Genomic DNA, 25,433 nt, shown 5'->3' with positions numbered 1-25,433 from the left:
ACGCCTGCCCTTTCTGCGGCACAAGGAGGACCCTGGTGTACAACTACCTCAAGTGCGCCAGGTTGCAGTCCCTTTTCTGGCACCTCCAGAATCTTCTCCTCAGGTTTTGGCTGCCCTTTTCCCTGCACCTCCTGATCTACGCACAACCCATCTCACAAACCTCCTCATCAGACTCCTCCTGGCACTGGCCAACGTGGCTGTCTACCATACCAGGAAGAGAATGCTGAATGGGGAGGTTCTCTGTGACTGTGGGCTCTATTTCCGCTCCTCCCTTCGATCCGTGTCTGGGCTGCGTCCAGGGGCTCCCTGGATGCCTTCAAGGAGCAGTGGGCACTGTTTGGGGTTCTCTGCTCCACGTCCCTCTCTGGCTCCCTGATTTTGACCATATGACCTCATTCCCATCCCTGTTTTTCATTATTTGTCCCCAGAACTCATCTGAGCTCTGGTTTTGGTAGCTCCTCCCCTTAGGCTGGGGGGAGGGGCCTTTAGATGTGGGCTCTATAGGTGCTCAATAGGTGAAGACAGTGGCAAAACTCCTATACACTTCAATAGGGCCAGGATTTCACCCTTAATATACAGAGGTGGCTACAAAAGATGGGGCAGGGTCCAGGGGTGGCACTTGCCCAGCTGCTGGGGATGGCAGAGGTTTCAGGCTTCTTACCAGGAACTTGCCCCCTGACCTCTCTAGAGGTCCTCTGTCACCTCTTCTTTCATATCTACCTTGGACTGTAGATTTAGTCCTCTGACTACTAGGTGCATTTTTATGTCCTGGAGCCAAGAATGTGCATCTGTTACCAGTTCTAGCTCCTCAGAGCAGTTCCTACAGACAGTTTAACCATTCTTTGTTTCTATGTGTAGTATAGTACTGGTGTAATCAGACTGTACACACCAGCTCAGAAATAAGATTTCTGTTGCTGCACTGCTGTTGTGATCTTTCTGCCACTGTTCCTTTAGTCAGAGCTGTAGCTTCTCTCTCCTTATTTTTGTGTTTCTTAGGTGGACACTGCAAGTGAAATGGAAGAACTGGATGTTGATAGCATCTCTTTGATTCCAGAGTCAGAGAGCCAGGGCCCTGCAAAACTCCAAGTCTTCCTAGCTCGTTACAGGTATTGAACTACACCCAAGGGCCTTTGTGTAAAGGGAAGGAAGAATCGAGGGGATTTTTGGCTACAGGGTTGATCTGTGGATCAGGCTATCCCATAATTGTCCACTCTGGGGTTTTTGCTCCTTTTTATGAGCATCTAGCACGATCCACTGTTGGAGATGAGATACTGGAGTAGATGGAGCATGCCTCTGATACAGTTTGGGAATACCTATCTTGCTAAGGATCTATACAAACAAAAATAATGGTTGCAAACTCACAAGTTGTATAACCAGTAGGGCTGACTGAAAATTTTCCTTTGAAACTGTTTTGTTTATGAAAATTGGGTTTTTGGTTATGCATATTTTTTTTGTGAAAGTGCCTTCTTTCTGGGGAAAATGTCACATTTTCATCAAAAAACCATAAACCTAAAAGCTGAACAGTGTGTAGCTGGAAAACTAAAACTTCCAGTTTTTGACCAAAAATATTCTGGTTTTGGCGGAAGTTTCGGTTTCAATTTTTTTCAGCAAAAATTCAAAAATTTCCACAGAATAAATCACCATTTTCTGGTCAGCTCTGATAATGATTGTGAAACGTTAATTCTGACACCCAAGGCAGTTATGGGCAAGCATATGTACCCGTTTACTGTTAAGGATATGCAAGTACAGTTTTAAAGACACAAAATACTCTTAGTTGCAAATGGCTTGGGACAATTACTTGCTCACCATGAATGGATCTAATGTGTACCACGGGATCTGAGCCCTGGGCCAGGAGGTAGCCAATGGACTCAAAAAGTTTGGGTCCACGGATCCAGGAAGCAGCTATGCTTTGGCCTTCCTCGGAAGCACTAACTATGCCCAGAGGCAGGATACCAGCCTCAGTGGACCAGTGAGCTGATCTAGTGTGACCAATGCAAGTTGCTGTACAAAGTACATTTTATTGTTGCGTGTGTTTCAGCTATAATCCTTTTGATGGTCCTAATGAGAACCCGGAGTCAGAGCTCCCACTGACGGCTGGAGAATATATTTACATCTATGGAGACATGGACGAGGATGGCTTCTTTGAAGGTGGGTTTGATGGAACGAGATGTGACCAAGATGTGTATGAACCTGGCATCATGAAAGAACAGAGAGGAACTTAATGATTTGTACGGTTATAAGGAAACAAAAGATCATAAGGTCAGCAGCATAAGCGAGTGCAGCTCTCATGACTTAATGGGGAATTCATTTACTTACACCAGGGTTGACTTAAGACCCGAGGGTGACGTCCTGGCCTCACTGAAGTTAATTGGAGTTTTGCCATTAGCTTCACTGGAGCCTGGACTTCACCGAAAGTGTTTTACCTGAACTCTTTCTGACTCCTTAGCTGTAGGCATCACACTTTTCTCTCAAAGAGTTGACAGCTGGTAATGCCATGATGCAACCACTGGTGCCAAGGGTTTAAGACATTGCCTTGCACTTATCCTGGGCAAATAGCTCCCAATACACTCGTTACAGCCCTGGTGTGTTGCATAGGGGACATAGCCGCCGCGCCCCCCCCCCCCCCCGGTGGTGTTTGGCGTTCTCTGTGCACTCAGGAATAGAGCTGAGCAACTACTAGATGTTTCAGTTCTGGGGCTGAATCAAAGCATCCAGAAAAAGCTGGTTGGATTTGAACCAAAACAACATTAAAACATTTTTTTTATTGAATTGAAAACTCAAAAAAACTGTTTTGAATGGAGTTGACTAGAAATTATTGTTCATGTTTTTGATTCTTTTCAAATCGACCAAAACATTTTTGGTCAACTCAAAACAAAATTTATTTCCATTTTAAAGCGTCCTTTATCCTTATTTGTGTGTGTTTCATCCAGGTTCTGAGAGTTCCCTCTTCTAGATCAGACCAAAGAGTGATGTGAACACTGATGATTGTGGCTCCTACTAGACCCCTCCATGTCAATATGGTGTTTACATTTGCCCTTTGTTTTAGACAGATTTATATCCTCAGTATATTCCTGCAAGCCAATTTGAATGAATTTTTCAATGTTAAGGGAATAAGTGATTCAGTTAGTTCTTCGTCGAGTGCTAGCTCACGTCCATTCCACTGTTAGTGTGCATGCGCCGTGTGCACCATCGCTGGAAAGATTTTCCCCCAGTGGTATCCATCGGGTCAGCTCTTGTGCCCCCTGGATTGGCACCTTCATGGCATGGTATATAGGAACCTGCCACCCCGCCGCCCCCTCGGTTCCTTCTTATCGCTTCTGGAGGTGCTACTCCTCAGTAGACTTTTGTTCTATAACTAGATTGTAAATAGTTAGAATTAGAATAAGTTAGCACATAGTCAAGTAGCCTAGTGTAGTTAGAAGTACTCCCTGCCCTGTGGGGCTAGCCTAGCGTGGGCTCCTGGGGTATGCCTCGGTCTCAGGGTTTCAAACAGTGTGCGGTGCCACAAACTGATGCCGGCGAATGATCTGCATGATAGTTGTCTGAAGTGCCTGGGAGAGGGCCACGTGCAAGTTCGGTGCCAGATCTGTAAGAACTTTTAAGTCGAGGACAAAAAAGGAGAGGGACAATAGACTTAGATTCCTCCTCATGGAGGTAACACTTCATCCCTCCTCAGACCCACAGGTGGAATCAACACCGAGTACCTTGGTATCGGTCAGTAGTGCCCCGGCCTCCTTGAGAGAGGTACTGTGACCCCGCATCCCCGGCGCCAATGAAAGACTCTGCTCCCCAGTACCGCCACAGTTCTCTGGTGTGCAAGAAGTCAGCGCCAGCTCCGGCCTCCCGGCACTGCTCCCCATTGCCCGTGCTGAAAAAGAGACAGAAGAAGTCAGACCAGGGGCGCTCTCTGAGCCCAAGACATAAGGCCACTGAAAGAGTGCGACCTGTGCCGGGTCACTCTGAGGTGCCCATGGACCATGCAGCACCATTGACTCTGGCCATGGGAAGGGGACCATCGAGTTTGGTACCGGTGGACTCCCCGCCTAGAGAGAGCCACCAATGGGATACAGCCCTGGCTTTACAATTGATGTGGAGGCTTTTGAGGCGGCCAGGAGCCTCCTTGCTCTCCCAGTACCACCATCCCCCTCAGGTTGTGGACTGTTGATGACCGCTCCAGCACTGCGGGATGCTTCAGCATCAAAGCAAATGCTAGTAGAGGGAAAGCCAGCAATGGTGGTGCAGCACCACCATCCATTGAGATCTCCCTCACTGCACTGCTCTTTATCGCAGCACTGCTCTCCATCATGGCACCAGTCCCCATCGCAGCATCGCTCCACCGTGATCACCAAGGAGTGGGTCCTTGCGCTCTGAATTGGAGGCAGACTCATACACCTCCCGGAGGAGCAGGTACCAAGCTGACCATAGACACCCGGCAGCTATGGCACAAGGACACGTACTGATAGCATGGTCATTGGCACAATGGCAAATGCCAATGTGGTACCCTTGGGTGATCCATCCGTTCCAAGGAGGATAGAACAAGAAGCAATGGGCTTAAACTGCAGCAAGGGAGGTTTAGGTTGGACATTAGGAAAAAGTTCCTAACTGTCAGGGTGGTTAAACACTGGAATAAATTGCCTAGGGAGGTTGTGGAATCTCCATCTCTGGAGATATTTAAGAGTAGGTTAGATAAATGTCTTTCAGGGATGGTCTAGACAGTATTTGGTCCTGCCATGCGGGCAGGGGTCTGGACTCGATGACCCTTCCAGTCCTAGAATCTATGAATCTATAAGGTTTTCACTCCAGATGCTCTTGGCATCATTGGAGGTGAGAGCGCCTCCGCCTTCCCCACCTGCCTTTACATGATGCCATCTTGCAGCCCGTAAAGACTCTGTGGCAGACTCCTGCTTCCCTCCACCCCACAGCTAAGTGGATGGAAAGGAAATATTTTGTGCACCCCAGGGGATATGAGGACCTGTTTACTTACCCTCCACCGGGCTCGCTGTTTGTCCTGTCAGCTAATGAAAGGGAGAAACAGGGGCAATAAGGGCCATTGTCCAAGGTGAAAGAGGCCAAGAAACTGGACCTACTGGGCAGGAAGGTATACTCAACGCGGCGCCTCTAGCTGAGAATAGCCAACCATCAAGCCCTCTTGGGCCACTATGATTTTAATTTGTGGTCAGCCATGACAAAATTTAAGGAACTCTTACCTTCGGAGTCCAGGACTAAATTCTTGGCCCTCGTAGAGGAGGGTAAGGTGGAGGTCAAAGCATCCCTCCAAACTGCCTTGGGCACAGTGGACTTGGCAGCCTGATTCATGGCCTCAGCAGTGGTCATGAGGCGGAGCTCCTGGCTTCAGTCCTCAGGACTATCCTATGAAGTCCAACAGACTATTCAGTACCTATCCTTTGAAGGGAACTCCCTTTTCTTGGAGCAGACTGATGCTAAGCCCCATAGTCTAAAGGACTCAAGGGCTACTTTAAAAACCCCAGCCCCGGCTCAGAAACACTATGCACCCCAACCTATGGGCCATCTCTATCCTCCACAGCATCCTCAGTAGAGGCAGATTATAGCCACAGGAGGAATTAGAACTACAGGAGGAGGCCTACACCTCCCAATCCAGGACATCTAAAGAATGTGACCTGGTTGCTGATCCACAAGTTTACCTCACGCTACGCCATCACTCAGCACGCTAGAGATGATGCAGGCTTTGGTCAAGCGGTGCTAGTCTGCTTGTCAGTGAAACTCTGATCCCACCACCTGACCAATTGCTTGGGAATCACCTACATTGGAATAGACATGAGCAAACACTCCAAGAAGAAAAGACGGTTACTAACTTTTCCGTAACTATTGTTCTTCGAGATGTGTTGCTCACGTCCATTCCCAAGCCCATCGTCCTACCACTCTGTTGGAGTTGCTGTCAAGAAAGAACTGAGGGGGTGGTAGGTTCCTGTATACTGCGCCATGTAGGCGTCACTCAAGGGGGCCCCAGAGATGACCTGATGGATACCACTGGGAGGAAAAATTTCCGGCGACAGTGCGCACACCTACATTGGAAGGTTAGTAACTGTTTTTTCTCCTTCTGCACTGCCCCAGGCCATGAACTCTTGTTTTGGGTATTTGTACAAATCCTCTTATACAAAGATTCCACCCCATGCCCCAACTGATATAGATATTGGATTGGAAAGGCTGGAGAAGATGGTTTAAGGTAGTAAAAGGAGTGTGACTAGATGAAATAAAAGGAAAGAAAGCTTAGTCTATCTAGAAATCGTTCCTAGTTCCTAGGCTGTGAAATACTGGCCAAGGGAAGTAGTGGAGACCCCATCCTGTGGGACATTTAGAACCAGATGGGACAAAGTGTGAGGAAATGGAGGGCAGTCCTTTCCCGGCAGAGTGCTGTGCTCGCTGGGGCCTGACAGGGCCTCTCTCTTCTGATTACGTTGGGATAGTGATTGGCCAGGGATGCTGCTCCCTTTTCTCTCTACCACTGCCAGGTTTGGAGTCTGAAGGGCAGGTGTGGTGATAACGGGTTTCCTGTTTCTCATCTAGGGGAGCTAATGGATGGCAGGAGAGGGCTGGTCCCCTCCAATTTTGTTGAACGCGTTTCAGATGATGACCTCATGACCTTTCTGCCTCCAGAGGTAAATGATCTCACCCAGAGCTCGTGCCGCGAGAGGAGCTTTGTCGGTGCAAGCACTAGCAGTGGAGAGAGAAGTGATCGCTCTGCTGACGAGGCCAGTGTCAGTCCATTGCCTAGTAGACCAGAAGACCAGGAGGAGCCTGTCAATCACACAGCAGTGCCTTACCCGAGAAAGCTGACTGTGATCAAACAGCTCAGCAGCAGCATAGTTGTAGGCTGGGAGCCACCACTTTTGCCAGCTGGCAGTACAGACATACAGAGCTATAACGTCTACGTGGATGCAGAGTTATGCCAGAATGTGAAGAGTGGCTCTCAAACTAAAGCTGTGATCGAGAAGCTGGACCTGGAGCTGAAAGCCTATCGCATCTCCGTGCAAAGTGTGACAGAGCAAGGAAGCTCTGATAAGCTGCGGTGCACTTTCTGTGTAGGGCAAGATTTCTGCATAGCACCAATGCTGCTGAAAATCAGAAGCATGACAGCGACCTCAGCAGAGATTACCTGGCTACCATGCAACAGCAACTACGTTCATGCAGTGTACCTCAACGAGGAAGAGTGTGATACCACAAAGCCAGGTGTCTACTGGTACACTTTCCACAGCCTGCGGCCTAGCACTCAGTACGTTGCCAAGGTGGAGGCCCGGCCCCCCAGGGTGCTCTGGGAGTTGCCCCAGGAGAGGCGTGAGCAGAAATCAGCAGCGATACACTTCACTACTCCCTTAGCAGGTACTGGGGACGGAGAGGGACAGTTTTACTAGGTGGTTTCTCTGATTTCCAAAGAGTACCACTTGGAGCTGGGGCTGGGATTCCCAGTTTGAGAAGACATCGCCTCACTAGCTCTCCTTGAGTTACCCTGCTAAAACCAGCCTGTAGCGGGAGCAGTGGGAGGGCTAGCCACCCCGAGTGCCTGCCCATCAGAGACACTAACTATGGACCCAGGGTGGCTAGCCCTTCCCACAGCTCATGCTGATGCAGCTACTCTCTGTTTTTGGCACCCTAGCTTTATGGAAGCTAGCCGGAGTATGGCAGAGCCCCAGCTCCAAGTGTAGACAGACCTAAGCTGGTTTGTCATTTGGTTTTAACATTTTCTTGTTTTAGTTTTACAAGATAAACTCTTCTTGCTGCAAGTTGCTGAGTGAAAATAGCAAATGTCCACCTTCACTGAAGTGTGTAGTGTGCCTTCCTGGGGGAGAGGTGACATGTATCATCATTAAATACACGCACCATGCTGCAGGAATCACTTCACTTCACCCTCATCTACATTTGCAAAAGCCTGATTTCCACATGGGGAAATTCACAAAGCAAAAGCATTGCATTTTCACTGCTCTGATTCGGTCTGTTTTCCCCAAGTCTGGAGATGAACCGCTCGAGTGATTTCTGCTCCTGTAGCTTTCGGGTGAGAGAGCTTCACTTCCTTCCTTCTACTACTTACTTGGATTTTGTTTGGCAGTTATGCCACTGTCATGACAAATACAAGGGAAAATCTCATTGATCTCTCCTAGGAACTCCTGATGCACCACTTGATGTCCAAGCAGAGCCTGGCCCCTCAGCAGGCATTCTGGTTATCAGTTGGCTACCTGTCACCATTGATGCAGAAGGCTCATCGAATGGGGTCCGAGTTACCGGTTATGCCGTGTATGCCGATGGACAGAAGGTAATATACATGCAGTCACAGGCTGGATGCTGGGGTGCAGAGGGATGTAGGATGGGGATATTGAAGTGGAGAGTGGGTATGTTATTATAGAGGCTCCATATGGTTCAGTGAAGTCACACGGATGATGCCAATTAATTTGCTGTTGCAGTGGTGCTCAGATGCCCCCATCAGAAGTGAGGGAGTCCCTGTCATGTTAGTGATGTGCAAACACGAAGGAAGACAAGGTCTCTGCTCCAAAGAGCTTAGGGCTGAAACGTCAGCTGCAAAAAGACATTCTCTAAGGACATCATTCAGTATGGTGCATGTAGGGAAGTTCCCAAGTTAGCTGAAAGTTCCCAATTACACATTTGGCGTTTTCAGACACACCCACAACAACAGATTCAGAGGCAACATGTGGGGGAGACATGGAGGGACACGTCCCCCCTCCTGATTTGCTGCTTGGTGTGATGGGGTGCGCTCACCGCTCTGGCGCCTCCTGTTGGTTGTCTTGGGAATTAGCTCTGTGTAGTAGTGCGCCCCCTTCTGGTGGTGCCTCACTGCTGTCACTCCTGCTCTAGGACCCACGTCTCTCCAAGGACCGTGGTGGCCTCTTCAGCAACAGTGCCCTCCTGCCATGCCACACATTGTCCTCCCCCTCTTTTGGGGGACCTGCAATCTCTGTCCAGCCACTTCCCACAGTGGCAACTGCACCTCCAGCACCCTCTTCTGCCCTTACCTCAGGGCCTCAGCCCGCAGGCCCTAGCAGCCAGCCAGGAGCTCTCTCTGGCTTCTCCGGTCCCTGCTTGCAGCACTGCTCTGTCCAGGGTGCTGGCAGTTCTCTCAGCCCTCCAGAGACACAGTCCTTCCTCCCTGGGCTCCAAGCAGAGAACTGCCTTCTTCTGCCCCGCAGCTCCCTTTTTATATGGGCCTGTTTGGTCCTGGTTGGTTGCTCCTTTCAGACCTTCTCTGATTGGCTGCTCCGGTGCAGCCTCCTTAGGACTGCTTTTAACCCCTTTTCTGCCAGTGGGGGGCAGCTGCCCCATCACACTTGGCTTGCACTGAGCATGCTCACACGGACTGAGCATGCTCAGTAACACTGCTGAAGCTGGCTGCCCTCACTCTGCCTCACCTCTATCGGCAGGCATGGGTTGTCTCTGAACAGATTGAGAACTTTTGGTTGATGCTCGACACGTGATGTCCTGGGTGAATAGGATGTCCTGGAGAAATGGAATAATGTCCGCCGAGTTATTTTTGAATATTAGGACCAACGGAAATAAGAACTTGCACTATTCAGGCACTGTTAGCTCTGCCAGCTTAGAATTGTGCAGGGAATCGAGTAGCTACTCCAGACAGCACGGGCTGAGGAAGTGCGTGCAGTGCTGGGAAATGGAGTTCTCTGCCACTGGCTCTCTGTGCACCCTGTGGCAAGTCACGTCCCTCTCTGTGCCTCCCTTTCCTTGTTTGTCAAGTGGGTTAATTCCATTGGGGGTGGGAGCTTGTCTTCCAGGTAAGGTTGCATAACTAGCGTGTCACCCACTCTGTTCCCTAGACAGGCGGAGCTGGTGGGGGAGGGAGGGTCAGGAACGGCCGCTCTATCCCAGAGCCTGGAGCAGTTTGACAGGATAGTGTCACGAACCCGACATTTGTCTGTTAAGTCCTCTTCTTCTTCATATCAACAACTGCCTCTTGACAGGGCCCCTGTGGCTCTGCAGGCAGAGGAGCCCGACCAGTAGCTTTGGAGTGTCAGAGGTAGCTCAGCCAGTCATCACTCCCTCCCTCCAGTAACCCTGCTCCAGCCTGGGCCATCTCGCCCCTTGCCATTGCCCAGTTGGTGCTGCCGGGGAAGGAACTGTTTAGATGAAGAAAAACAATTTTGCCTGGGTGAAGGTAAATGGGCATAGCGTGGGGGGAGGCACCATGCAAATCTCCAGCCTCACTCGTACTCAGCCAATATGGCTCGGGTTTAGACATGCCAAACGTGCGGAAAAACGCAGATATTTGAAATGGGATTAGCTTGATTTTTGGCTTATTGTGAAAGTCGGGGTGTTTATTTACCACGGATCTGCTATTCCACTCCTGAGCCCCTGCGCCCCCAGTGCTGACAATACACCTCAGTCCTGATCTGCAGTTTCATTGGCTGACTCTTTTCAACCAATGAGATTGAAATATGCAAATAAACTGGAGCGAGTGAGTAATGACTGGCTGAGTTACCTCTGATATCACAATGCTCCTCTGCCGGCAGCACTAACAGAGCACTGTATGGAGATCAGGTTTCCTGGTGTTTGGGTGTTCCAATTGTCATCAAAATCAATGCACTTTGTGGGAGTCACATCCTGTGTCTTGCTAGGCAACTTCATAGAAACTCTGTTAGGGGAGCTTGTGCCTGCCTAAGTTATGAGCATCCACAATCCTGCCTTGGGACTTGGTTCTCCGCCTTTCTCTGTCTCAAAGCATCATTTAAGGACCTCCAAGTTAAAAAGGCGGAAGGGGGTCAGGTGGATCTGCAGAGGCAATGCATTCAGAGAACTCCATTTACTTCCCTCTGGAAGTCTCTACTGCAGGAGGTTAACTAGCCGCGTCACACTCCAGGAGGTGGACTGAGGAGTGCTCACTTACCTGAGGATTGCAGTACTGCCCTCCCAAATTGAGATCTGATCTGGCTCCAGAGTAGAATGCCTGGTTTGTGATGAGAGAATAAAGAGCTTTGTAACAAGGGCAGAGGCAGTGGCCATACTGCTCACAGGATCATGGGTGGCATCCTGCTTTCTGCTCTCAGTCTGGACACATAGCTCCTTAAATATTATCCGTACATACACTGTGCAGTGATTGTGATGTCCCGTAGGCTACTAGCCCTCGGTAGAGACCTCACATAGCCCTTTAGTGAATTATTATGCATATATCTGACCCAGCGGATCCCTGTAAATCTCTATACCCCCCATGCCCTCTGCTAGTTTGCCCCAAAAGGGTCCCGGATCACATCTCATCCCTTACATTGACACAATAGGCTAGCCACTGACTACTCTGTCTGCATTGGTTCGGAACCCCATAGCCTGGACTATGCCACTGCAGTTTCCTTACCCTTCATATGTACGATTTCTGTATCCTATTCCTTCAGCGCTACACTCCGCACAGCAGCCTGGAGTGGTACCTCATACCAGAGAGTGGTCTGTTGGAATCATGTGGCATCTCCCTTTAAAAAGACTGCAATAATTAGAGAGAATGCAAACAGCAGTGATAAATGAACTGGAAGGCCTCTTGGACCCGGAAAAGTTTAAGGCAGGCCTTGCAGAATCCACTGACCTACTTGCCCATGATGGGCAGCACATGTTCCAGAGAGAGGTCCATCAACTCCTTTAGGATCTCAGCTTTTGTTTAATGATTTAAGTTTGTAGTCTTCATTGTTGAGTAGAAATCCTGCTGAAGAATGACCTGAGTGCTGGCAAAGTAGTGACATCTGCAGGAGACCACCCTAGTACCTCCAGTGCTGCTCAAAGCTCTGCTCAGCTGCAGCAGACAGAACACTGACCAGAGTCTTCTCAGCTTCATTGCTGCTATTCAGAACCCTATCAGCAGCAGTGAAGCTGGCAGAGCTGGGATAATTGTCACTTGCTTGCTGTTTGGGAAGTGGAGGTGGATGCCAGCACTGTTGTCTATAGAGGAGAGATTAACAGAGTAGTGGAGATGCCCACAACGCATTGTAGCAGCCTGGTAGAGAATGGAGTATTGAAGATCCTGCCACTGCCAAATAGCAGCCAGGAGGAACTTTCTGCCTCAGACCTGACTCCTTGAGTCCAGGCCGAAATCTGGGCCTGCCTCTGGCATCTCCTGATGAATGTTCAGATGCCAGATTAAGGCCAACGCAGAGTTCTTCATCTTTCCCCCCAAATCTTCCCCCTTCCCTCCTTTCTTCATTGCCAAGGACAACACCACCATCTTCCCTGTCACTCAGGCTCATAACTTGGGTGCCATCTTTGACTCAGCTCTCTTGCTAGGGCCTCCCATTTATGCTTTGTCTAAATCTTGTCAGTCTTCAGTCTAACATCTCTAAGGTCTGGTCTTTCCTCTCCATTCACGCAGCTAAAGGCCTCATTCTGAGTCTCATCATCTCATGTCTTGACAGATGCACCTTCCTCTTCTCTGGCCTTGACAAATGCCACCTTGCTCCACATAGCCATTCAAACTTCCACTGCCAAACGAATGTAACTAGCTCGTCATTTTGAGCACATCACCCCTTTCTGTGCATCCTTCCACTGTTCCCCTTCATTCTCCATCACGTCAAACACAACCTCCTCAGCTTCACTTTCAAGCCAGTTCACAGATTCTCCCCATCTGTCTTGTCTCCAGGCTATCTATTGTCACTCAGACACTACTGAGATGTCAGCTCGCACCTCCGCTCGGCCAATAACACCAGCCTCTGTCACCCACTCATTACATTGTCAAATAACAGTCTTCATGCTTTGTCCCAGGCTGCCCTTCACCTATGGGGGGAGCTTCCTGTGAACGTCCACAAAGCCACCCTGACTGTTGTCTTTCCAATCCCTCCTTAAAACTCTCCTTTGCCATGATGCCTAAAGAAACCTTGACAACAGATAGGGCAGCTGCTATTGTGAGATCACTGCCAATCAGGTTGCCAGGTGTTATTTTCTTGTGCTCCCTCGGGGGTCTGTCTCCTGTATTAGAGCTAGAGTGTAAGCTCTTTGCAGCAGGAACCATCTTTTTGGTATCAGTTTGCACAGCGCCTAGCAGAATGGGTCCTGGAAGGGAGCCGCAGATGCCAGCACTCTAACCAGGAGTGAAATGCAGAGGCATTTAGGCACCTAAGTGTTGTTCGTGCTGCAGTGTTGTTAATGCAGCTAGTGCTGCCGTTCTTGGAGTGCCTATCTCAGCTGCGCTAGCAGACAGTGCAGCATGCGGATTCAGCAGACTTCGATGTTATCCATAAGAAAGGCCACAGGCTCGGTTCGGTGGTGAAGGCGCTTGGCCGGGTTTGTCGTCAGCAAAGCAGGGTCCTAACGCCCCATAGGAGCTACAGGGACACTAACACATGGATGCTTGTGACAAGGTACTTGCTCAATCAGCATAACAAGGGACGTGTTACACTCCAGACGTGGTTAGTTACCACCCTTCTCTTTGTACCTGCTAGTACCAGCAAAACATCCTCATCCGTTATCTGTTGTTCCCTCCTTACCTTTACGCAGGGTCGGTGTGGTCCTGTACCACCTCTTACAAATGTGTTTATGTAGGTACTTGAGAACTCTGGGTGTTCTTGTACCGTCTTCTCCGGTCAAGACTGTGCTTACCTGGGTAGCTGACACTCAGTGTGTTGCTAGTCTGCCAAGGCCAGGCCTGCTGTGGTTCACACGGCTAGTGATGCCTAGGGCTCCCGCAAGGCTGCACTAACTAGCACTGGTGAGGGCCTCTAGGCCCCTGGGTGTTGAGCAGGGGGAGGTGCAGCTCTCTGCTCAGGACTCGGCAGTGACCCTCTCCTGGAGTTAGGCATCTCAGCCAGGTCAGCCGTGCTGTAGCAGGAGAAACTCAGGCCTTTCTCATGAAAAGCCAGAGAGAAACCTACCGCATGGTAGCCTATAGCCCAGGCCCCCGGAGGTCTGGGAGAGCTGCTCTGCCTGATGTGGAGGGGAGACTTTAATCTAGGGCTCTTACATCACTTCGGAAGCCCTATCCGCTGGGCTATTGGGTATTCAGGGGCAGGGAGCTCTCGATTTTGCCTGTTGAAGTTGTTCCACTTTGTATCAATAATTCACTATTCATTGGAACAAGGACTAGAACCGAGTTCTCCACAACACTGGTGTGCGCCCTGACCCCCTGGTTATTCAGGGTGGGCCTCTCACTTTCTCCTGTGGACGTTGTCCCTCTTTCCTAACCACTAGGCGGAGACACACACCCATGAAAAATTATCGCGCTGCTCGTCCCCGGTTATCTGTTGGGTGAGATCTGATCCGTGCTCTGAGCACACCTGCTCAATTAGACCCTCTTGGTGACATATGTGGGGTAATGTCTAGTTGGGAAATCCCGCTTCGGCACGACTCAGGCTTCGGCTTGGGCGAGGACTGCAAGGAGCTCACTAGCTGTGGGGCGGCGTCAGGCGCACACCGACCAACAGAAATGGAGCCGCTGAGGGTACGTAGAGGCCCAAGTTTGATGCTGCAATAGCCATCAAACAATAAAAGTTACTGAGGTCAGGACCTCCTTAAGCACACACAACAAATAAGATTTTGTAGGTGTACCACAGTTGGCATGCAAGGTAAAGCTGATTTGGACTTAAACTAACATTCAGTTGCTAAAATGTTGCAGAATCCCCTATTCCTAACAGTTGTTCTCAAGAGGTCTCTGGGGACCTGAAAGATGGGGCCCTGCAATCATGGGCCAAGGTCTTACAGGTTATGCAGGCCCAAGAACTACCCTTCAGGGCTTGGGGAAGTAGAACCAGAGTGCATAGAGGAAGGTGTGGAATTAACAATACAAGTAAATGTAACTGACAATACAAATGTATCAATAACAAAAATTAACAACAAAATGACTATTAGAGAACCTAACAAAAAATAAACCTGATGCATTGGGGACCAAAGTTTTTTGGACACAAGTGGTGATTGATAATTTGGTTGGAGATGGGGGAAGTAGAGAGAGGAAATTTACCCTGTCTAGTGTAGTAACCCCTCTCTCTCTGGACCCAATGCTAGCACAGGACACCCACCAGATACAGACACAGAACACTGAACACAGACTTTGTCGCGACACTATAACCATGGTATTTTTATAACTCTTCAGCTGGTACCAGCTCTCCTGATGTTCTGGTTTGGAGGCTGAAAGATAGAAGCTTAGAAACAAAATTAGCACAGTGCTCCCACCACGGCAGACCCTGCTCAGTCTCTGCCACAGTGTGTTCGGTACTTGGGGCTGCACACATGCTCATTAAGCGGTGCATTTCTTGTGAGTGTAAATCCTCCCTTTCTCCCAGTAAAAGGGCGGTAACACTCCATCTAGAAAAAAATTCCCGTTTTAAAATCCCCAACCATTTTGCCATGGCCTGGAGATCTGAGGCAGAAGCAGGCACTGTTGTTAACTGTTTCACTTTTCAGAGTAGCAGCCGTGTTAGTCTGTATCCGCAAAAAGAACAGGAGTACTTGTGGCACCTTAGAGACTAACAAATTTATTAGAGCATAAGCTTTCGTGGACTACAGCCCACTTCTTCGGATGCATACAGAGTGGAATAAATATTGAGGAGATATATATATACACACATACAGAGAGCATAAACAGGTGGGAGTTGTCTTACCAACTCTGAGAGGTCAATTAAGTAAGAGAAAAAAAACTTTTGAAGTGATAATCAAGCTAGCCCAGTACAGACAGTTTGATAAGAAGTGTGAGAATACTTACAAGGGGAGATAGATTCAATGTTTGTAATGGCTCAGCCATTCCCAGTCCTTATTCAATCCTGAGTTGATTGTGTCTAGTTTGCATATCAATTCCAGCTCAGCAGTCTCTCGTTGGAGTCTGTTTTTGAAGTTTTTCTGTTGTAATATAGCCACCCGCAGGTCTGTCATTGAATGACCAGACAGGTTAAAGTGTTCTCCCACTGGTTTTTGAGTATTATGATTTCTGATGTCAGATTTGTGTCCATTAATTCTTTTGCGTAGAGACTGTCTGGTTTGGCCAATGTACATGGCAGAGGGGCATTGCTGGCACATGATGGCATATATCACATTGGTAGATGTGCAGGTGAACGAGCCCCTGATGGTATGGCTGATGTGATTAGGTCTATGATGATGTCACTTGAATAGATATGTGGACAGAGTTGGCATCGGGCTTTGTTACAAGGATAGGTTACTGGGTCAGTGGTTTTGTTCAGTGATGTGTGGTTGCTGGTGAGTATTGGGTTGTCTGTAAGCGAGGACAGGTCTGTCTCCCAAGATCTGTGAGAGTAAAGGATCATCTTTCAGGATAGGTTGTAGATCTCTGATGATGCGCTGGAGAGGTTTTAGTTGGGGGCTGAAGGTGACAGCTAGTGGTGTTCTGTTATTTTCTTTGTTGGGCCTGTCTTGTAGGAGGTGACTTCTGGGTACTCGTCTGGCTCTGTCAATCTGTTTTTTCACTTCAGCAGGTGGGTATTGTAGTTTTAAGAATGCTTGATAGAGATCTTGTAGGTGCTTGTCTCTATCTGAGGGATTGGAGCAAATGCGGTTATATCTTAGAGCTTGGCTGTAGACAATGGATCGTGTGGTGTGTCCTGGATGGAAGCTGGAGGCATGTGGTAAGTCTCAGTCTCCTCTCTGGGAGCCTTCTTAAAAGACTGCTTACGTTTAAACATTTTCTAGTATACCCAACCGCCTATTGGGACTAAAACAGCAATGTTTATCCTCTTTACTCTTATTTACCAATACTTCTTTCCTGGAGCGAGAAAGCTACTTCTCCTCCCTTCTTTCTAATGCCGGCAACTCTACAGACCGGGGGAGTGAGAAAGCTACTTCTCCTCCTCTCTTTACCCGGGCTTCTACCACCGGGGGTGTGCACACCTTAATAATCGATTACTTATTAATACTTTTCAAGGTTTGTGATCACTTTTCCATTACTCAATATCAAAGTTTCTTTCATTACTCAATAAATGCTCGAGATACCTTTCCCCCTTTCACAATTCTCCACCAAAATGTTGTACTTAAAGTACTGCACAGGATCTTTTCAGGGGGAATAAGGCAAAACGCCACATTTATTAGTAATACATGTATTAATTAACACTGTATCATATGCATAGGATATATATATTACACTCACACACACACAAGCACACTCCGTCTTGTTGTTACCAACTAGTTGGTCCCCTTAACTTAGGGTTACCATTCGTCCGGATTTACCCGGACATGTCCTCCTTTTTGTTCTAAAAATAGCGTCCGGGGGGAATTTGTAAAACACTCAAAATGTCCGGGATTCCCCCCCTCCCCCGGCAGAGCAGAGCGAGCAGCTGGGAGGGCTGCAGGAAAGTCCCGGGCTGGACTCTGGAGCAGCTGTAGAGGAGCCGGATCCGCCCTGCATTCTGAGCCGGCAGCTCTCCCCTGCAGCCCGGTCCAGCAGCACTGTGCAGGGCCAGGGACCGGGTTTTGTTGTGCTGGGGAGCGCAGCCATGTGTCCGGCTCGGCTTGCACAGAGCCCAACACCCTGTTCTGAGCAGCAGGGTAAGGGGGCCAGGGAGGTTCTGGAGGGGGCAGTCAAGAAACGGGGGGGGGGGGGCTTTTTGGGGGGAGTGGAGAAAGTTTTGGGCAGTCAGGGTACAGGTAGGGGGTAGGGTCCTGGGGGGCAGTTGGGGGGGGGTCTTAGGAGGGGGCAGTTAGGGGACAAGGAACAGGGAGTCTTAGGTAGGGGGTGGGGTTCTGGAGGGCAGTTAGGAGCAGGGGTGCCAGGAGGGGGCAGTCAGGGGACAAGGAGCGGGGGGGGTGTTTGGGAGTTCGGGGGGGGGGGCTGTCAGGGGGCAGGAGTGGGGAGAGGGATTGGAGCAGTCAGGGGACAGGGAGCAGAGGGGTTTAGATGGGTTGGGAGTTCTCGGGGGGGCTGTCAGGGGGCAGGAGTGCGGAGAGGGATCGGAGTAGTCAGGGGACAGGGAGCAGAGGGGTTTAGATGGGTTGGGAGTTCTGGGGGGGGGCTGTCAGGGGGTGGGGAGTGGTTGGATGGGGCGTGGGAGTCCCAGGGGTCTGTCTGGGGGTGGGGGGGTGGATAAGGGTTGGGGCAGTCAGGGGACAAGAGGCAGGGAGGCTTAGATAGGGAGTGGAGTCCTGGGGGGCAGTTAGGGGCAGGGGTCCCAGGAGGGGGCAGTCACTTCAGCAGGTGGGTATTGTAGTTTTAAGAATGCTTGATAGAGATCTTGTAGGTGCTTGTCTCTATCTGAGGGATTGGAGCAAATGCGGTTATATCTTAGAGCTTGGCTGTAGACAATGGATCGTGTGGTGTGTCCTGGATGGAAGCTGGAGGCATGTGGTAAGTCTCAGTCTCCTCTCTGGGAGCCTTCTTAAAAGACTGCTTACGTTTAAACATTTTCTAGTATACCCAACCGCCTATTGGGACTAAAACAGCAATGTTTATCCTCTTTACTCTTATTTACCAATACTTCTTTCCTGGAGCGAGAAAGCTACTTCTCCTCCCTTCTTTCTAATGCCGGCAACTCTACAGACCGGGGGAGTGAGAAAGCTACTTCTCCTCCTCTCTTTACCCGGGCTTCTACCACCGGGGGTGTGCACACCTTAATAATCGATTACTTATTAATACTTTTCAAGGTTTGTGATCACTTTTCCATTACTCAATATCAAAGTTTCTTTCATTACTCAATAAATGCTCGAGATACCTTTCCCCCTTTCACAATTCTCCACCAAAATGTTGTACTTAAAGTACTGCACAGGATCTTTTCAGGGGGAATAAGGCAAAACGCCACATTTATTAGTAATACATGTATTAATTAACACTGTATCATATGCATAGGATATATATATTACACTCACACACACACAAGCACACTCCGTCTTGTTGTTACCAACTAGTTGGTCCCCTTAACTTAGGGTTACCATTCGTCCGGATTTACCCGGACATGTCCTCCTTTTTGTGCAAAAAATAGCGTCCGGGGGGAATTTGTAAAACACTCAAAATGTCCGGGATTCCCCCCCTCCCCCGGCAGAGCAGACCGAGCGGCTGGGAGGGCTGCAGGAAAGTCCCGGGCTGGACTCTGGAGCAGCTGTAGAGGAGCCGGATCCGCCCTGCATTCTGAGCCGGCAGCTCTCCCCTGCAGCCCGGTCCAGCAGCACTGTGCAGGGCCAGGGACCGGGTTTTGTTGTGCTGGGGAGCGCAGCCATGTGTCCGGCTCGGCTTGCACAGAGCCCAACACCCTGTTCTGAGCAGCAGGGTAAGGGGGCCAGGGAGGTTCTGGAGGGGGCAGTCAAGAAACGGGGGGGGGGGGGCTTTTTGGGGGGAGTGGAGAAAGTTTTGGGCAGTCAGGGTACAGGTAGGGGGTAGGGTCCTGGGGGGCAGTTGGGGGGGGGGTCTTAGGAGGGGGCAGTTAGGGGACAAGGAACAGGGAGTCTTAGGTAGGGGGTGGGGTTCTGGAGGGCAGTTAGGAGCAGGGGTCCCAGGAGGGGGCAGTCAGGGGACAAGGAGCGGGGGGGGTGTTTGGGAGTTCGGGGGGGGGCTGTCAGGGGGCAGGAGTGGGGAGAGGGATCGGAGCAGTCAGGGGACAGGGAGCAGAGGGGTTTAGATGGGTTGGGAGTTCTCGGGGGGGCTGTCAGGGGGCAGGAGTGCGGAGAGGGATCGGAGTAGTCAGGGGACAGGGAGCAGAGGGGTTTAGATGGGTTGGGAGTTCTGGGGGGGGGCTGTCAGGGGGTGGGGAGTGGTTGGATGGGGCGTGGGAGTCCCAGGGGTCTGTCTGGGGGTGGGGGGGTGGATAAGGGTTGGGGCAGTCAGGGGACAAGAGGCAGGGAGGCTTAGATAGGGAGTGGAGTCCTGGGGGGCAGTTAGGGGCAGGGGTCCCAGGAGGGGGCAGTCAGGGGACAAGGAACGGGGGGAGGGTTGGGGGTTCTGGGGGGGCGGGAAGTGGGAGGGGCAGGGGCGGGGCTAGGGCGGGGCTCCTCCCGTCCTCTTTTTTGCTTGCTGAAATATGGTAACCCTACCTTAACTGCACTGGCCAGGTGAGTTAGATGGGGGAGGGGTGGAGCCGGGCTTCTGCCGATCCGGATCGATGCTCCCATGTTGACAAGACGAGACCCGGGGTCCTCTGCAAGACACCTCACTTTTATAGCAGCTTCCCTCTCATGCAAATCTGTACCAGCTTCAAAATCTGTGTCTGTGTCCATTGGTCCTTTGTGCTGCTTCCCTCTGGGTGTTGTCCCAAGCTGCAAAGAGGGTGTTTCCAAAAGAAGGTGCTTGCTTCTAACCCCTGAGGCCCTCAGTTTGTCTGCTCTTCTTTAATGAGCCCACTTGACAAGTTTGATTGTCCTTGGGTCTGGCTTCCATTCCCTCTCCAAGGGTTGCAGCTGTCTGGAGGTGCTGCCTTCCAAGCCTTTACTCATTCACGCCTTGTTCATTCAACAGGGCAATTGATTAAGAGTGTGTGGGGGAAAGATCTTGTTCTACTGCCAGCAAAAAGACATTTTTCTTCTATCTTACTCTATCCTTAGGGGCTATAACATTATACCAAGGTTCAATGCAAAGTTTCTATATGAGGCTTTGATACAAAGTCCCATGAAAACAGAGGTCACATGTGGATAGACCCACTACAAGGTTATATGAAGAGACACAATGTAAAGTCATATGAAAATTATCAGAGATTTATCTACACATAGGCAAATTTTCCAAACCATCTAAGCAGGTTAGGTTCCTAATTTCCATTGATTGCAGGTTAGGCGCCGAACCTGCAGAGGCTCTTTTAAAATTCCCATTAGTCACTTGTCTAAATCTTTAGGTGCCTAAGTCCTTTTTGAAACCTGGCCCTCAAGCACGCAGGTCACTTAGGTACTTCTGAAAGGTTTTTGTGCTAGTAGGCGTCAGATGCATATTTCAAGCCCTTGGTGAGGGGATTCACCCTCTACCTTAGAAGCAGGAAAGGAGAGTGGGGTATGAATGCTCCACACTCCAGTACAGATGCTTGCAGAGAATCCCTTAGAGCATTACAAGCTGAAACTGACCTGCAGCATACTGTACCTGTGGGAAACGCAGCCGCCTCGAGTACATTTACATTGCAAGAAAACCTGTGGCAGCGAGCCTCAGAGCCCTGGTTAATGAATGGGGCTTGCAGGGTTCGCTCTACGGGCTAAAACTACCAGGGTAGACATTCAGGATTGGGCTAGAGCCCAGGCTCCAAAACCCTCCCCTCTCACTTGGTTTCAGGGCCCAGCAGGAGCCCGAATGACTACACTGCTGTTTTCTGCTCCAAAGCACGAGCGCCACACGTCCGTTGACCCGGGCTCTGAGTCTCATTGCGCTGGGTCTGTGCAGTGTAGCCGTGCCCCTGTAGGGTGAAACATAGCAACCAGGAAAAGTGCACAGCACAGACCAGTTCGGACAGGAAATGGCAAGTCTGGTCCTTTCCCCAGGCCAAAGCCAAGGAGCCTGGAAGACTGTCAGGGCTTGGGAGGGAGGGAAGCAGCAGCCAGTTGGCTTGGCTGGGAATGATGCCAGTATTAGGAAACAAGAAGAGTCAGAATTTGGTTCCGAGGACTCAGATGGGGGAGGGACTGGAAAAAGGGGAGATTATAGTTCTAGCTTGTAAAATCTCCACATTTCTCATGCAATTGAAGGTAACTAAATCTGGGCAAAAGAGAAAATCTCAACAGCTAATGCCATATGGATGTGCTAAAATTGGAGAGGGTTCATTGGCTCTCATTGCTGCTTTTAACAGAGCATTTTGCCAATTCTGGTTTTGCCAGCAAGGGCTTCCCACAGCCATCTACCCCTTCCCCCCTTCTTTGGGACTTGCCCTTTGTCCTGGGGCAGCCCAAGGAGTCCTTTGTGGGGCTGCAGTCACAGTTGGAGAGTTGGGTTCTTGCTGGGGTGACCTATTCTCTTTTCTCTGTCTGCTGTGACTTGCCTCATCTCCATCGCAGAAGAGCTGGACAGCTGCAGTTTCTTGCTACCACTCAACTGCCAGGAGCTTTGAAAAATGATAGAAGGAGAGTAGGGTTGGACGCTGGCTGCTTGAGTCCACACGCCTAGGGTCCTGGGCAGGCTTTACAGCCCCCGCTGCTGCCCAGGCTACCACCGTGTCATTGCTGTTGATTCTTGAGCTAACTAGGTCAAAGCTAGCCTCAGGTATGTCTCCACATGCTACTGGAAGCTGTTACCTGTGCACAAGAAAGAGACTCTTCCTGTTTCTCTGTTGCAGGTGATGGAAGTTGCATCTCCAACTGCTGGCAGTGTCCTAGTGGAGCTGTCCCAGCTGCAGATGTTCCAGGTGTGCCGGGAGGTCTCTGTGAGAACTATGTCTCTGTATGGAGAATCAGCTGATTCAGTGCCAGCCCAGATCCCCTCAGCCTTGCTGAAAGCTTCTAGACATTCCTCACTATCACAGGCTGTTGTTTCTACCAGTCTTACTTCCAGACTGCTCTGTGGGGAACCCAAGGGCTCTCATCCCAAGCGAATGCCAGTTACACACTGCACAGCTCCGCTCTTCCCTCCACAGAAGTGTTCCACTGACAGTTCAGATGCCAAATTCACTGTCCACACCACTCCCAGCTGTGACGGCTCAGTGAATTGTCTGCCAGGGAAGATCTCCCCACACCTGCGCCTCTCCTCTCCCTGGGTTTCCTCGGTGCAAGTGTTGGGCACATCATCCCCAGTTTCAGACACTGCAAGAGATGAACAGTGTCTGATTTCCCTTCCGCAGCCTACAGGAGTGGGCGAAGAACCCGAGCCGTCGAGGGCAGCAGCATTGAAGGGCCCTGGTGAAGACATCGAGGCCCAGGGGACGGTGAGTGCCTGGGAATGCTGGTCATGAAGTCTAAGACACTGGAAAGGGGAAGGGAAACAGACCTCGTTGGGGGGAGCAGAGAGAATGTACAGGGAAATGACACAGTGCCGTTTTTCTCCTTGTCAGGTGACACACTGTCTTTGAGAGTGTGTGGCTCACACTGGTGGCAGAATAACAGGGGAGTATTGCCGGCTTTGCTGTGTGCACAGAACAGGAGGGGACAAATGAACCTCATTGCTCAGCTGCATGTGCACCAGCGGACCAGAGAACTGCACCCGGGAGGCAGGAGATAGGAAATGGGGGTGATGGAAAAGGCACCATCGTCATTCTTATAGGTGGTGATGATGGTGTTTGTACGGCATTCGCCATCCAGCCATCTCCTATCAGTGCAGGCCTCTGCACACTGCGGGATTGGTCGCTGTGAGCTGTGCTGGGTACAGAGGCAGTCTGTACAGGCAGCCAGCAAAACATGTGCAGGGGCGGTAGCCGATCTGGAGTGGGGGTTCCCATAGCACTAAGCAGTCTGGGGGAATCTGCACTCAGAGGCTAGCTTTGGTCTAGCTAAATGGGATAACAATAGGAGTGAAGCTGCAGCAGCTGGGTCCTGGGCAGGCTTTACAGCCCCCGCTGCCGCCCAGGCTACCACGGTGTCATCGCTATTGATACGCGAGCTAACTAGGTCAAAGCTAGCTCAGGTATGTCTCCACATGCCGCAGTCCCATCTCTGACTGTAATGTAGACAGGTCTGATCAAGGTGTGCTAATCAGCCCTTCAGGGGTGCAGAGCACTCTGTGAGGGATGGTGGCTGGTAGTCTGAGGAATTCAGGCAGCAGGCACAGGGCAGAGGAGGCCTGTTAACCTGTGTTGTGCAGTCACAACTGTGGAGGAGAATCTTTGTCTCTTTGACACTCAGGACAACTCTTTAGGCTTCTCCTTTGGGATAGACTGCGGCATTGGGGCAGGCTGAGAGGTGTAGTTAGCAGGAAGGCCCAGTGGTGCCCATCGAACTATTGGCCTATGTACTGATCCCAGTTTCTTCTCTTCCATAAGCCCAGTCTACTTTGTGCCTTTGCTGTCAGCCTGCATCTTAAAACCAGAAAGAGTCAGTCACTAGCAATGGGTGAGGTCACTCCAGTGTAATGCCAGCCCCGGTCACAAAACGCTAGAAGGAACTTGCTGCAGTGCCAGCTGCAGCACGGAGTGTTTCCAATGCAAAGCAGAAAGGGGCCACATTAAACGCTGCTCCTGCACTTGCATGCCACATGGGCTGAATGGGGGATTGCTTTCATCTTAACCATGAATGGATGTTTCACACCCCAAATCACCACTGTCTTAGTCGCGGTCTGTAGTTTGCACTGAAGGGTGCAAAGGATTGGAATAGAGGGGAAAGAGATGGGGGCCGGCAAGCAGGGTGGAGGGGCACAGGCAGAGCTGTGTGGGGAGCCCAGGACTAAAGCAGCAGGTTTTGCTGCAAGTCAAGATGGGGGTGCTTTGCACTGCCAGGGCTGGGTATGACTAGAGTCCCTTGGCAGGGCTGGGTAGGGGAAGCCTCCTGCACCATGACTGGCTATAGACAGGCTACCCGACTTTTAGTAGCAGCAAAACTCCCTGCAAAGTGTCAAGCTCAAGGTTGTCTGTGTCTTGCTCCCCACAACCCCTGATGGCTGCAAAGGCATTTGTCCATCACCCTTTTCCGCAAAGCTGCTGAGATAGGGAATGTGTGAGCCAGGGCCTGGGACTGAGAAATAATCATGCAGCCTCCGCTTCCTGACCCAGCCAGTTTCTTTTCCAGGAGGAGCTCTCTGTGAGCAAAGAACCGGAGCTAGAAAGCAGTGACGGGAAGATGCCCATGGAGACCTGCCACGCATGCTTTGTGGAGGAGCGGTTGCAAGAGTCAACCATTGACAGAGAGAGGAAGGCAAATGAGCAGTGCTTGAGTCCAGAGCCTCAGCTTTCCACCCACCAGGCTGAGCTGGGTGTGGACAGTTGCAGAGACTCAGACAGGAATGGAAGCGTGTCCCCTGGAAAGAAACTGATGAAAGAAATTTCCCGAGGAGACTCTTCTCTGATGGTGCCCAAAGTCAAAAGAGAGGTTTGTGTTACTGTGGGAGAGTTTCTGCCTAAAGGGGGCATTGTTTTTGAACCCCAGAGCTGCGAGTGAATCATGCAGAGTCCTGTGCAATGTATAGGAGCCCAGTTCTTCCCCCCCAGATACGACACGCTGAGTGATTTTTCCTTTTGCCCACATAAATTGCTCTCTATCCCCGTTCTGCTCTCGTCTCCTGCCATACTTAAGATTGCTATCCTTAGGCAGAATGGGAAGTGCAGCGTTCTACGTTGCTGAAATGGTGAGCCTGTCTCCGAGGTCTGAGTTCTACATCAGAGGTTTTTCTTTTCAATAGCAGGAAGAGAAAATAGCAGAAGCAGGAAAACGGCAGCTGAATCTGCTTGCTGAGCACAACCGCAGCTCTGACCTGTCAGATATTTTGGAGGAGGAGGAGGAGGAGGACCTATGTTCAGACATGCAGGGAGAGAAGCAGTGGGACCCAAGGGCTTACTGCAGCGGAGAGAACGGGGGAAAGGTAACTTCCAGCAATGTCACCTGACTGGTGCGTTTGAGTGGACTCATTCCATTCCATTAGCAAGTAAGAGGGGCCACCTCCCTGAGCCCAGATGCTCTCAGCAGCTGTTTGCTAATCTCCTACACTCAGAGCT

The 25,433-nt window shown here is 50.5% G+C and overlaps 1 protein-coding gene across 1 annotated transcript in view; it reads left to right on the top strand.

Moving 5' to 3' along the window:
• Positions 1-25,433, top strand: part of TSPOAP1 (TSPO associated protein 1) — a 179,347-nt gene that overhangs the window by 115,184 nt on the left and 38,730 nt on the right. Inside the window, exons 15-21 of the mRNA XM_054008163.1 lie at positions 997-1,106; positions 2,039-2,148; positions 6,547-7,359; positions 8,136-8,287; positions 22,134-22,718; positions 24,511-24,810; positions 25,121-25,300. Coding sequence (XP_053864138.1) covers positions 997-1,106; positions 2,039-2,148; positions 6,547-7,359; positions 8,136-8,287; positions 22,134-22,718; positions 24,511-24,810; positions 25,121-25,300 — 2,250 coding nt within the window. The remainder of the gene's footprint in view (positions 1-996; positions 1,107-2,038; positions 2,149-6,546; positions 7,360-8,135; positions 8,288-22,133; positions 22,719-24,510; positions 24,811-25,120; positions 25,301-25,433) is intronic.

The sequence above is a fragment of the Malaclemys terrapin genome, chromosome 18 (assembly GCF_027887155.1).
Source record: "Malaclemys terrapin pileata isolate rMalTer1 chromosome 18, rMalTer1.hap1, whole genome shotgun sequence".
Lineage (NCBI taxonomy): Eukaryota > Metazoa > Chordata > Testudines > Emydidae > Malaclemys > Malaclemys terrapin.
Note: the sequence above shows the minus strand (reverse complement) of the source record. Positions and strands in the feature narration are given on the sequence as shown.